Source organism: Colobus angolensis, unplaced genomic scaffold (assembly GCF_000951035.1).
Source record: "Colobus angolensis palliatus isolate OR3802 unplaced genomic scaffold, Cang.pa_1.0 Scaffold51, whole genome shotgun sequence".
Taxonomy (NCBI): domain Eukaryota; kingdom Metazoa; phylum Chordata; class Mammalia; order Primates; family Cercopithecidae; genus Colobus; species Colobus angolensis.
In genome coordinates, this window is record NW_012118599.1 from 14,535,890 (window position 1) to 14,550,556 (window position 14,667).

Below are 14,667 nucleotides of genomic sequence, written 5' to 3' on the forward strand. Positions count from 1 at the left end.
AATACAAAAAACTAGCCGGGCGAGGTGGCGGGCGCCTGTAGTCCCAGCTACTCGGGAGGCTGAGGCAGGAGAATGGCGTAAACCCGGGAGGCGGAGCTTGTAGTAAGCTGAGATCCGGCCACTGCACTCCAGCCTGGGCCACAGAGCGAAAAAAAACAAAAAAAAAAACAAAAAAAACAAAAAAACAGTCTATGTAGTATATGCTGGCAGATAATTAGAATAGTACGATGCTTTAAACTTAAATTTAAATGAGGTTATTATTTTAAGGACTTTGTATGTTTTCTGTAAGGAATAATACAATAATTGCAATTAAGAAATATTTCATACTGTATTAAACACATTCTTCCTGTTTTGTTAAAAATAAAAAAGTCTGACAACATCACCTATTGGTAAGGATATGAAACAACAGGAACTTTCGTACATTACTAGAGGAGAAGATAAAATCATTTTGGAAAAAAGGTTTAGCAGTTTTTATTAAGTTCAACATATATCTGCCCTTTTACCCAGAAATTCCACTCTTAGGAATTTATCCAAGAAAAATTAAAACATATGTCCATAAAAACACTTGAATAAAAACAGTAATATCCTGAAACCAAGGTATTAAGAGTATTCATTGCATTATTACTGTCTAGAAGGCCTATCTTATGGTGTCTTAATATAAATAACATTTTTTACATTCCTAAAATGTATCATTAAAAGTTGCAGATTTTTAACTGTGCAAGATTTATGTTATTTGGTATATAAAACACATTAAAATGTGGTTAAGTACAGAATAACAATGCCTAATATTTTAATGTGTTGCATATTTAAAAAAGAAAAGGTCATAGAAGTTTTATTCATAATAGCCAAAACTTAGAAAAAACTCAAATGTTCATCAACAGAACAACAGATTGTGGGCAACTGTGGCACATTTATACAACGAAATACACTCAGCAATAAAATGGAACCAACTTCTAATAATCATTACATCATGGATAAATCTGACAGACATTATGCTAAGAAGAAGTCAGGCACAAAAGGACTACAATTTCATTTTTATAAGATCTAGAACCAGGCTGGGCGCAGTAGCTCATAGCTGTAATCACAACACTTTGGGAGGCTTAGGGGAGAGCCTCACTTGACCCCAGGAGTTCAAGATCAGCCTGGGTAGCAAAGTGAGACCTTGTCTCTACAAAAATTTAGCCAGGTTGGCTGGGCGCAGTGGCTCATGCCTGTAATCTCAACACTTTGGGAGGCCGAGGTGGTCAGATCATTTGACGCCTGGAGTTTGAGACTAGCTTGGCCAACGTGGCAAAACTTGGTCCCTACTAAAAATACAAAAATTAGCTGGGCATGGTGGTGCATGTAATCCCAGCTACTCAGAAGGTTGAAGTGGGAGAACTGCTTGAATCCAGGAGGCGGAGGTTGCAGTGAGCTGAGATCATGCCACTACACTCCAGCCTGGGCGACAGAGCAAGGCTCTGTCTCAAAAAAAAAAACAAGAAAATTTGCCAGCACAGTGACAGACACATGTGATCCCAGTTACTTGGGAGGCTGGGGCAGGAGGATAGGTTGAATCTGGGAAGTTGAGGCTGCAGTGAGTCATGATCAGGAGTGCAGTGAGTCACTCCAGCCTGGGCAACAGAGCAAAACCCTGTTAAAAAAAAAAAAAAAAAAAAATCTAGACCCACCCAAAGTAATCTAAGGTGAAAATATCAACATAGTGGTTACCTAGGGGGCTGGAGCCAATAACAGGGAAATTTCTAGTGAGACAGGGAAGTTCTCTATCTTGACAATATATAAATTATATAAGGTTAACTACTGTCAAAAATGTACAATTAAGGCCGGGTGCAGTGGCTCACGCCTGTAATCCCAGCACTTTGGGAGGCTGAGGCGGGCAGATCACGAGGTCAGGAGATCGAGACCATCCTGGCCAACATAGTGAAACTCTGTCTCTACTACAAACACAAAACAAATTAGCCGGGTGTGGTGGCATGCACCTGTAGTCCAAGCTACTCAGGAGGCTGAGGCAGGAGAATCGCTTAAACCCAGCAGGCGGAGGCAGCAGTGAGCCGAGATTGCGCCCCTGCACTCCAGCCTGGGCAACAGCATGAGACTCTGTCTCAAAAAAAACAAAACAAAAAAAAGTACAATTAAGATTTGTCTTTTGACATATGTAAATTTTCCCTTAAGAAAAAACACTCAAAACTCACACAGGCACCAAGAGATAAAATTTTAGTAATATAAATTTGAGTTTCCTACCTGAATGGATTACCCCAAAGCCTTCATGGTTCTATTATTTCTTACCATCCAGACAAAGGCAGCTAGCTACATGCCAAGCTGATGATATCCCCATGTACTTCTACATTTCATTCTGCACCAAACTGAATAATCACAAATCTCCAAAATAAGAACATAAGGCTAATTTTAGACAACTACAAAAATCTAAATTATCTAGAATATATTTACTGCTCACCACCTGTCATTTTCCCAGGTCAGAGACAGCAGTGTAGACAAGGGAAATTCCATTATACTGAAGGCCCCATGATAACATGCAGAATTAAAATTCTACCTCTGAAACATGTACAAAGAGATGTACACAAACATGTGCAGAGTATTCCTTGTAGCATTGTTTGCTACAGAAAAAAACACCTAGAAATCTCCATTTCTAATTTCACTATTAGGTCAATCAAATAAACTATGGCCTGTCCTAACTATGAAAACACGGCAGTTATAAAGAATGAGGTAGACTTATATATATTGACATGAACAGATCTCCAAAACAAACTGTTAAGTGAAAAAATGGAAGCCACAATTATAACATACATAGTGTAATTTCATTCATATGTGTATAATATACATAGTATAATTTCAGCATGTACCACACATGCTGGCCAGGTACAGTGGTTCACACCTATAATCCCAGCACTTTGGGAGGTCAAGATGGGAGAATCCCTTGAGTCCAGGAGTTTGAGACCAGCCTGGGCAATATAGGGAAACTCTGTCTCTACAAAAATACAAAAGTTAGCCAAGCATGGTGGCACATGCCTATAGTTCTAGCTACTTGGAAGGAACATTTGGGTCCAGGAGTTGGAGGCTGCAGTGAGTCATGATCACACGACTGTACTCTAGACTGGGTGACAGAGTGGGACTATCTCAAAAAAAGAAATAACCAACGGTTTTAAAACTAACACAACACTGATTCCAATCTCTGGACTATTTACGTTATAAAGAAATAGCTTGATATAGTTTGAATATGTGTCCCCTCTAAATCTCACGTTGAATTGTAATCCCCAATGTTGGAGATGGGGCCTGGTGGGAGGTGACTGAATCATGGGAGGGATTTCTCATGAACAGTTTAGCACCGTCCTCTTGGTGCTGTTCTCCCAAGAGTGAGTTTTCATGAGATCTGGTTGTTTAAAAGTGTGGCACCTCCTCCTCATCTCGTTCCTGCTTTCACCATGTGATGTGCCTGCTTCCCTTTCCCCTTCAGTCCTGACTGTAAGCTTCCTGAGGTCCTCACCTGAAGCCAAGCAAATGTTTATGCCACGCTTGTACAGCTCTGCAGAACTGTGAGCCAATTAAACCTCTTTTCTTTATAAATTATCCAGCCTCAGGTATTTCTTTATAGCAATGCAAGAACAGTCTAACACTCAGTTTTAAAATAGAATCCTGCAAGAGATCAAGACTTCAAGTTTTTTTGTGTATGTGGTTTTTGTTTTTTGTTTTCTTTTTTTTGTGAGATGGAGTTTTGCTCGTTGCCCAGGCTGGAGTGCAATGGCACGATCTCGGCTCACTGCAACTTCCGCTTCCTGGGTTCAAGCAATTCCCCTGCCTCAGCCTCCTGAGTAGCTAGGACTATAGGCATGAGTTACCATGCCCAGCTAATTTTTGTATTTTTAGTACAGAAAAGACTTCAAGTTTTCAAAAAGGCAAGAAACTGAAAGAACAACCCCTCTTCATGGAAATACGTAGGTCTTCCATATGAGAGCTTTATTATTTCCAGACAGAAAAGGAACTGGAACTATCTGCGCCCCTCTGCCTGAGATATACTCATGGCTCAGTAAATTTATATGAAGGAGAGCATTCAATTAAAAAAACCTCACACATATCTATAGTTACCTATGTGCTTTCATACACATTACTTCCTTTTATCCTAATGACTCAGGGAGGAAAAGTAACCCTAAAGAACGTAAAAAAATCACTGCTAAAGACACTTCTAATGCTCATCCACATCTCAGTTTCATCTATCCCTGTGACTTAGGAGAATTACACTTTCCCGACCTGTTCTGTAGCTGGACAGAGGCATTAGGACTAGTTTTGCCTAATGAGATTTGGGTAAGGTCATGATTTCTGAGACAAAGCATTTATTTGCTGAGCATGATCCGCCAGTTCTATTCTGCTCTTGCTGTGGTGAACCTTGAAAGCATTACACTAAGCTTGTGGAAACATAAGATGGTGTGAAAAAACTACTTGGAGCAGAACCCCCTGCTTATCACCCCACTATCTGAATTGGTCACACAATCTGAGTAATAAATGTATCTTGGTACTTAAAGTCTTTGTGATTGTAGCGTTATCATTTTTAGCATAATCTCAACCGTTATGACCAACAGAATCAGAGCTAAAACGTCCCAACAGAAAGAAATGATAAATGTTCAAGGTGATGGATATCCTAGTTACCTTGATTTGATCATTATACCTTATATGCATGTATCAAAATATTACATATACCCCATAAATACATACAATTATTATATACCAATACAAACCAGCATTAAAGCAAAAAAAAAAAAAAAAAAGCCTAAGCAAAATTATTTAATAGTTAATAAAGCATCATAAAATACTACCTAGAAACAAAAATACTCCTGATGGTAGCATAAGCCACCCCCGCCCCCAATTCCAATTTCTGGTTATGTGTAACATTCATGCAATACGTTTTTATTTTTTATTTTATTTTTTTAAATTTTTATTTATTTATTTTTTTGAGACGAAGTCTTGCTCTGTCGCCCAGGCTGGAGTGCAGTGGCCAGATCTCAGCTCACTGCAAGCTCTGTCTCCTGGGTTTACGCCATTCTCCTGCCTCAGTCTCCCGTGTAGCTGGGACTACAGGTGCCCACCACTGCACCCGGCTAGTTTTTTGTATTTTTAGTAGAGACGGGGTTTCACCATGTTAGCCAGGATGGTCTCGATCTCCTGATCGCGTGATCCGCCCGTCTCGGCCTCCCAAAGTGCTGGGATTACAGGCTTGAGCCACCGCGCCCGGCCGCAATAGGTTTTTAAATGTTAAAAAAGAATGTTCTCAATTTAACTACACTAAAGAAAACAGGGGACAAAATCTCACTTCTCTGTATCTTAAAAGAAGTATTAAGCTAAAAACCTAACTCATGAAAGTATGATTTCATATTCTACTCATGTTTTATTTTTCTTAATGGTTATAAAAAATATCAAAATATACAATTATAAAAATCAACACTAAGATTTTTGCCCACTAAGATTTTTTATACTCTAAAACCATTTCTATTTAATAATGAATAACAAGGGATAAGTTTGACCACTCTTTTCCTAATAGAGTACATAAAAAGTAGCTTACTGCCTACGAACACCCAGATGGCTTTTTTCTGACATCATGGAGACTTCAGAAAAATAATTTGTGACCAATACAATTTTAGAAACTATGAACAAATAACTCCCATGGCAAAACTAATCTATGCCCTTCACAAATCCTTTTCCCAAGTACTATATATATAAAAGATCCTTTAATAACATTTTTTTTCTCATTAAAGAAACCTTCCACATTATGGATATCAGTCACCTTTATCCTGAAGGGTCTACTTTAGAAACCTTCCCAGAATTCCAATAACCATATTTCATCTTTCCAAATAATAGACTCCGTGTCATTTTACCAGGGCGCTGGGTTTCATGGAAACACCTACTTTTAAAATCAGATATTCATCCCCAGCACCCAGCATGGCCATTTACTGTGAGTTTACTGTGTGCCAAGTATTGTGTAAAGTACTACACACAAAGGATCTCACTTACCTTCTCAACAACAATGTAATGAAGAACCTGGCTGGTCTTTGACCTGGTTCCTAGGAGGTAATCTCTAAATCCCTGGCATTACTCATGTGATCAGAGTGTCTCTGTTATTTGTGGGACCCCCTACAAATAATAAAAACTATACATCCTAGAACAAGACTTACTTTGGATCTGCCCTATCAAAACAGGAGGGAGGCCAGGCGCGGTGGCTCATGCCTTTAATCCCAGCACTTTGAGAGGCTGCAGCAGGTGGATCACTTGAGGTAAGGAATTCGAGACCAGCCTGGCCAATGTGGTGAAACCCCATCCCTACTAAAAACAGACAGATTAGCCAGTGTGTGCCTGTAGTCCCACTTACTCAGGAGGCTAAGGCAGGAGAATTGCTTGAACCCAGGAGGCAGAGGTTTCAGTAACCCAAGATTATGCCACTACAACCTAGCCTGGGCTATGGGGTGAGACTCCATCTCAAAAAAAAAAAAAAAAAAAAAGAGGACGGAAAGGCCACTGTGGCCCAGTACTGAACACAAAATCCAAATGGGGTAAAGGGGGACAATTATGTAGAGAATTGGGCAGCAGCAGAATGGCTGTATACAGGAGAATAATTAAATAAGCAAATACTTTAAGGAAAATGAGAATCAGGTTTTCTCTTGTCAGAGAAGGATATTAAAAATATGCAAAGGAAGAAAACTAGAAAAAACCTTAGATGAAAACTGGAGAGATCACCACAGATGTATGGTTTTCAGTATCTATTTCAATACACTTATACAGATAGGTATAAAATACAGCTCCATTGAGACAGCCTGAGAGTTATGACACCAACAGCGACAAGCATACATACCATCTTATTTGTCAACACCATTTTCCACTAAAAAGAAACAGGATCCTTGGCAAAATGGTTGATTTCAGAGCTGGGGCAGGGGAAAACTCAAGATGTGCCTGGGACATCTTGTTGTACCAGGAAGAAAAGGAAAAACAGAAGGGAAAAGGGAAGGGGAAGAAAGGAAAAGGAAAGGAAAAGAAAAAGAGCTCGAAGGATGATAGAGACGTGAAAAAGAACAAAGATAGCTCGAAGGGGCTCCTACTGGCCAAATCTAGGACAATTTGAGCATAATAATGAGACCCCACAAATACTGATACAAATAAATAAACTGAAAGTTTGATAATGAAGAGGATACTTAATAGCCTCAAAGTACTTCCCAATAACATACTTATTGATCACATAGGGGAAAAGAGTAGCATTACAGTAGAGAAGTCTTGCAGACATCCCTTTAATCAAGTGATCAACATCACCAGTTATAGAACTAATCAAAATCATATATACCACCTGACAGGGTTAAAACACAGGCATCTGTGGTACTCTCGTCACAGATGCAACTTGAATCTAATTATGAAAACCAGACAAACCCAAACTAAGGGGACATTGACAAAATAACTGGTCTGTAATCTTCAAAAGTGTCAAGATCATGAAAGTCACAGATAAACTGAGGAAACGTTCCAGACTGAAGATTAAAAGATAAGATAGACAAATGAATAATTTGGAACTAGATCCTACGAATACAAAGAACATTACTGAACAATGGGGTCTCAATTTCTTATCTGTAAATCAGGAGGTTCAACTAGGACTACTGCTCCAAACATCAACAGAATATTCAAAGTGGTTTCTGTAATAGCAAACAAAAAACTAGGTCTAATAGTTTTTCTATATATATACTGTTCTCTATTGATATTCTAAATATGCTGATAAAGAAAAACTACCATAGATACCCTGAGGCCTTCACCAAAATTAGCTTATTAAATTTAAATTTTACAGGAAAAAGTTAAATAATGTCTCCATCAACAACACATCTACACAAAAGAATATTATCTAGCTATATAAGCTGATATGGAAAGATGTTAAGCTATTGTTAAATACAGAAGAGAAAATTGAGCTCAGTATATGTAACATATTCCCATCTGTATTTATGTGTGTATGTATGCAGGTTCAAAATTGCTATATATCTTGGCCTATATACACACAGAAAATTTCTGAAAGAGGCCGGGTGCAGTGGCTCATGCCTATAATCCAGCACTTCGGGAGGACAAGGGAGGTGGATCATCTGAGGTCAGGAGTTTGAGACCAGCCTGGCCAACATGGTGAAACCCTGTTTCTACTAAAAATACAAAAATTAGCTGGGCGTGATGGTGGGTGCCTGTAATCCCAGCTAGTCGGGAGGCTGAGGCAGGAGGATCACTGGAACCTGGCAGGTGGAGGTTGCAGTGAGCCAAGATCGCACCATTGCACTCCAGCCTGGGCGACCCGGTGAGACTCCATCTCAAAAAAAAAAAAAGAAAAGAAAAAAAAAGGAAAATTTCTGAAAGGATATATGGGAAAATGTTAACAATTATTAATTCTGGAAAATAGGATAGTCAAAAAGAGGACAAGGCACTTTATTCTCCATCTTCTACCCTTGTATACTCAATTTTCACTAAGAAATTTAAAAAAGAATAGTCTTCCTAATAGCAGTAAGTATGTAGAGCACCCAGATCTTGGTTTCTAACTACCATTCCCAAATGAAAGAAAAATCCTTAAAGAAATGGCTGATTCTACAAATGGGTCAGAGCAAGTACAAAGTGAGCTGGGAATATCTTGTTGTGCCAGAAAGGAAAGAAGCACCCACAAACTAAGGAAGGCATGTGAAAAAGACAAAGAAGCTGGAGTGACGGGGCTCTCACTAGCCAAACCTAGGGCAATTTGAACCTCAGAATTACTGTAACTAAAAATATCAAGAAAAGCAAAAAAGTGATTATTGCAAGAGTTATGATGTCAGTTAATTACGGGGCAAGGAAGAAAGCACACAGTAGGCTTCTAAAATGATGGTGACAATATTTTTTGATCAAGAATAATTACAAGAATATTCATTTTAATTATGTATTAAACAGCATGTATTTGTAATACGGATTTTTAAGCAGATACGGTATTTCATAATTTTTAAACAAAAATTTTAAGGTTTCAGGGGAAAAAAAAGAGGTCAAATAAAACAAGAGCCTCCTAGAAAGAAAATTAAAATATTTTACCTGCAAGAGTATGTAGGCTCTCCTACTTTAAAAACACGACCACAAAGATGAGAAGGCTTGTTTGCTTGCTCAAGTTTTGGAAATCCAAATGCAGGATCTTCACCACAAAGGTACCATTCCATTGGTCCCAACAAAACATGCTGTGCCAGCATGTCTTCCTTCTGTGGAAAAGGGTTGGGACCCCTGCAGTAGATTTTGGGTACATAGTGGGCTAAATGCTGGTACACTTCTCTAGTGAGGTCAGTTGCTTGGAGCCATTTCTTTAAAAGAAGAAAAAAGAAGAAATGGTTTGAAACACCAACACACTAATTTGAACAAATTCACCCTACTTTCTTTTAGGTACAAAAATAATGGCAAAAGCATGTTAAAATATTTTGTTTACAACACTCACCACCGTACGTTAGAAATTTAGCCTATTAAAATGCCAAGTATTTTTAAATCCTACTTTAAAGTGTAAGCAAAATTAAAATGAAACAAGCCCCCCTCCTTCCCTGCAAAATGACTCTTGAAGCAACCTTCTCTAGGCAGTACCAGAAAATAATTACAAGAAATCATTATATAAGACATGAACCATTGAGCTCATCTGACATCCTTCCTAATGCTTTGCTCAAATGTCATTCTCATTGTGATACGAATTCTGCCAGTTTGTCCACAGGAAGAGTGTACAGTGAACATGAACTGCCAATATGTATCCTGAACATGAATAGCCAATACACTACATTTCTTAATGATTGATAAATGAGTTTATATACCAGTCTCTTATGAATAAGTCAGTCCACAAGAGACTGTAGTACCAACTATGCTCTCTTTCTCTGATCAGCCTCTCTCTATAAGGCCTTTTCCATTTGCTCTCCCCACTAAAAACAAATTTTAAAGCACAATTATACTTAGATCTCATAGGCACTAACTCAATAACTGAATGCATGATCTCCCCCACATCCTCCACCAAAATTTGTTATTTTCCCCATTTCCCTATTTTAGCTTTGCTTCCTTTTCAGATTTTTCAGTGTGGATACCCAGGTTTTGTATTTAAAAAACATACGAAAAGAAGCCAGGTGCAGTGGCTTATGCCAGTAATCCCAGAACTTTGGGAGGCCAAGCCAAGCGCATCACCTGAGGTCAGGAGTTCAAGCCCACTCTGGCCAACATGGTGAAATCCCACCTCTACTAAAAATACAAAAATTAGCCGGGCATGGTGGCGCATGCCTGTAATCCCAGCTACTCGAGAGGCTGAGGCAGGAGAAATCGCTTAAACCCAGGAGGCAGAGGTTGTAGTGAACCGAGATCTAGCCTGGGCGACAGAGCAAGAGTCTGTCTCAAAGGGGGAAAAAAAAAGACTCACTTCTGCTAGAATGCAGTTAACTGAACCATGAACAAAACCCACAGATGGAGGGGAGGAGGAAGGGGGAAGTGGGTTGAAAAACTACCTATTGGGTACTATGCTTACTACCCGGGTGCAATATATTCATGTAACAAACTTGCACATGTGTTCCTTAAATCTAAAGTAAAAGCTGAATTTTAAAAAAACCTCCAGTGTTTACCTATGGATTATCACCTAAATTCCAGTTACATTTTTATTTTAAAAAAAAAAAAAGAGTATGTTCAAGTGATATCTAACATTATAAGAAGTCAATATAAGGTCTTCATTTTAGCTATTTTATTTACTTGTATATTCTTCAGACCACTCCTTCTAAAAATAACATAGAGAGATTTTAAATATGCATGAGGTGACGTATATTAACTTTTTAGTCAATTTCATGTTTTCAGAGAACTTTTACTAAAAATGTAAAAATTTTGTTCATAAGTGAAGGGACTAGATAGAAGCTTATAACCAAAAACAGTGAAAGAGTTTTCACACTTAAGGTGAAACTACACTATTTTCCAAACATTACTAACATTGTTTGTTTACATTATGCAAGTAGGAAAGAGACCAAATTACTTTCAAAACCACAGCATTTCTTCCCTGGTGGTCAAGTGGTTAGGGGAGAAAAAAAAAAAAAAAAAAAGAGCAGCAGCATTTCTTAGGAGACAATCCTACGGGTTTTAAGTATTCTCTCCCTTCAGAGTGATTCAATCAAAAGTTTATATATACATACACATCCTTTAAGCTCAGTAATTACAAAGAGGACAAGTTTGAAAAAAAAGAAGACAAAGCAGAGTCCTCAACAAGCATACTAGAATCTTATTCTTTGAGTTATAAGACATCTTTTTTGGCCTCATTCAAAGCTAAATGTCTCATTTTTCACCCGTTGTCAGCAAATCAAAACAAGAATGAAGGGAGTCAAATTATCCTAAGCAACCTTTTTTGAGTCTCACACTGTTGCCCAGACTGGAGTGCAGTGGTGCGATCTTAGCTCACTGCAACCTCTGCCTCCCGGGTTCAAGTGATTCTCCTGCCTAAACCTCCTGAGTAGCTGGGATTACAAGCATGCACCACCACACCTGGCTAATTTTTATATTTTTAGTACAGACAAGGTTTCACCATGTCGGCCAGGCTTGTCTCAAATTCCTGACCTCAGGTGATTCGCCCGCCTCGGCCTCCCAAAGGTGCTGGGATTCAATTTACTCTTTATAAACGAAAAATTAAGCAATAAGACCAAAATAATTCACCTCCATGATCCTAGAAAGTTAAGTGCTTCAGACTATTTTAATTTACAACATACTGAAAGATTGTATTTAAAAACCAGTTTTTTTCTTATATTTTATGTTCCCATCCCTGTAAAACTTCACTGTTGCACAATTTTAATGCAAGAATGAAAGGTTTCTTTAGAAGGGATGCTTTCTAAGAAAATTATGTAGTCTAGTGACTGTAACAAGAGAGTAAATTTGTTCACAGATTTCTTCAACAAAAATTCAGACGCTAGTATCAGCATCTGGTTAAGAAAAAAAAAAAATCGGCTGGGCCCAGTGGCTCATGCCTGTAATTCCAGCACTTTGGGAGGCCAAGGTGGGTGGCTCATTTGAGTACAGAGGTTCGAGACCAGCTTGGGCAATATGGCAAAACCCCGTCTCTACTAAAAATAAAAGAAAATTAGCTGGGCATGGTGGTGCACGCCTGTAGTCTCAGCTACTCAGGAGGTTGAGATGGATCACCTGAGCCCCAGAAGTTGAGGCTTCAGTGAGGCATGATCATGCCACTGCACTTCACCCTGGGTGACAGGGTGAGATCCTGTCTCAAAAAACAAACAAATAACGACAAAAAAAAACTACTCACTTTATATAAAAATATTATTAGTAAAACAAGCAAGTATTTCACTCTTTATTACATGTTATTATAAATAACAAGATTTAAAAGTCTGGTTCAAGAAAGGCATGCATATGCTCCCCATTTTTAAAATCTTTACTACTGCTGGGCACGGTGGCTCACGCCTGTAATCCAAGCACTTTGGGAGGCCAAGGTGGGCAGATCACTTGAGGCCAGGAGTTCGACACCAGCGTGGCCAACATGGTGAAACCCCATCTCTACTAAAAATACAAAAATTAGCCAAGAGTGGTGGTGTGTGCCTGTAATCCCAGCTACTCGGGAGGCTGAGGCAGAAGAATAGCTTGAACTCAGGAGGCGGAGGTTGCAGTGAGCCTAGATTGCACCACTGCACTCCAGCCTGGATGACAGAGTGAGACTCCGTCTCAAAAACAAAAACTTTACTACCATTATATGAAAAATTCACAATCACCTAAAAGATTTGGGCTCTACTACAGGCACTTTAACCTGATTAAACATATACACTTAATATAAAAAGCAAGAAAAATTTATGACTGTCTTTCAGAAGTAGCTCACATATTTCCCCAAAGAATAAAATCTATAGCTTTCCATATTAGTTCTCCCTAACACATGCTAACTGCAACTGTTTCTTCAACATGAAAAATTGAGATTTCCAGTTTGGTTGGCATTTTAATTTGTCTTTATTTCAGACACTTGCAGCTGTCACACCCATGTGGCACAAGAGAGTAATAAGCATTCACTACCTTATTAGAAGTCCCTCTTAAGGGAAGTAAAGAAACTGTCAACTCATCCCTCTAAAGTAAACATGTTATGACAATGTTTCCAGGAGCTTTCCCTCTATTGAATGCTAAATTTAAGCCTTGGGATAGAAAGCAAGTACAATAAAATAAAAATGAAATGAAAAATGAAAGAATCCCTAGAGGTTAGCCTTTTATTACAGTCTCTATTATTCTATACCCAATTAAAATTGTATCCTTTAACCACTTATGGTTTTGCTTTCAAACAAGGATAAACAACATGTAAGTTAATCATGAAACAACTAATGCTCATAATAATAAAAACACTAGTGCTCAATTGGGAGTTTCGGGGAATATATTGAGAAAAAATTTAAACAAATTATATTAAAAGTTCTACAAATGAAGGGGAGTGTTTACAAATAAAAATAGAAATTTAATAGGTCAAAAGACTAATTGAAAATGGGCAAAGAAGACATAAAAATGGCCAATAAGCTCATAAAAAGATGTTCAACATGACTCATGAGGGAAATGCAAATCAAAACCACAATGAGAAGGCACAACACCCAAAAGAATGGCTGTAATCAAAGCACAGGCAAAAACAAGTGTTGACAAGGATGTGGAGAAACTGGAACTCTCATGCACTACTGGTGGGAATGTAAAACCATGCAACAGCTTTGGAAAAATCTGGCAGTTCCTCAAAATAGTTAACATATAACCCACCAATTTCACTTCTAGGTGTGTATATATATCTATATATACACCCAAGAGAAACAAAATCATAGGTCCCCACAAAAATTCGTAAAAGAATGTTCACAGCAACATGATTCATAATACCCAAAAAGCAGAAACAACCCAAATATTCACCAACTGATGAACAAATAAAATATGGTTTATCTACACAAAGGAATGTCATTTGGCAATAAAAAGAATGAATTACTGACACAGGTTGAGCATCCCTAATTTGAAAATGTGAAATCCAAAATGATCCAAAATCTGAAACTTTGTGTAGCCACATGATGCTCAAAGGTCATGCTCAAAGAAGTACTCATTGAAACACTTGGATTTCAGAATAAGGATCCTCAACTGGTATAACTGCAAATATTTTAAAATCCAAAAAAATCCAAAATCCAAAACACTTCTGGTGGCAAGAGTAATGATACTCAACCTGTACATGGTACAACATGGATAAATCTTCAAAACATTATCTTAAGAGAAAGAAGTCAGCCACAAATGACAGTATGTTGAATTCCATTTATACGAAATATCCAGAAAAGGCAAATCTACAGAGACAAAAATTAGTAGTTGATTAGGCCTCAGGAGTTTAGGTGCAAATGGGAAGTGACTGCCAATAAGTACAGGATTTCTTTTTTGGGGTGATAAAAATGTCCTAAAATTGATCATAGTGATGATTGCGCAATTCTGAATATACTAAAAACTACTAAATTGAACTGTACATTATGTGAGTTACATCTCAGTAAAACGGTTTAAAAAATGTACAGCAAAAAGATAACTAATACAGACCTAAAACTCTACAAAACTTAACAAATTCCTATTTATTAAAAAAAAATTGTTTTTGGAGACAGGGTCTCTATCACCCAAGATGGAGTACAGAGGCATGATCATAGCTCACTATAACTT

At 38.1% G+C, this 14,667-nt stretch overlaps 1 protein-coding gene across 1 annotated transcript in view; it reads right to left on the reverse strand.

Annotated features, from left to right (window-relative positions):
- UBR2 (ubiquitin protein ligase E3 component n-recognin 2) overlaps window positions 1-14,667 on the reverse strand; it is a 135,872-nt gene that overhangs the window by 115,589 nt on the left and 5,616 nt on the right. The window contains exon 2 of the mRNA XM_011960442.1: window positions 9,070-9,329. Within this exon, the coding sequence (XP_011815832.1) occupies window positions 9,070-9,329 (260 nt within the window). The remainder of the gene's footprint in view (window positions 1-9,069; window positions 9,330-14,667) is intronic.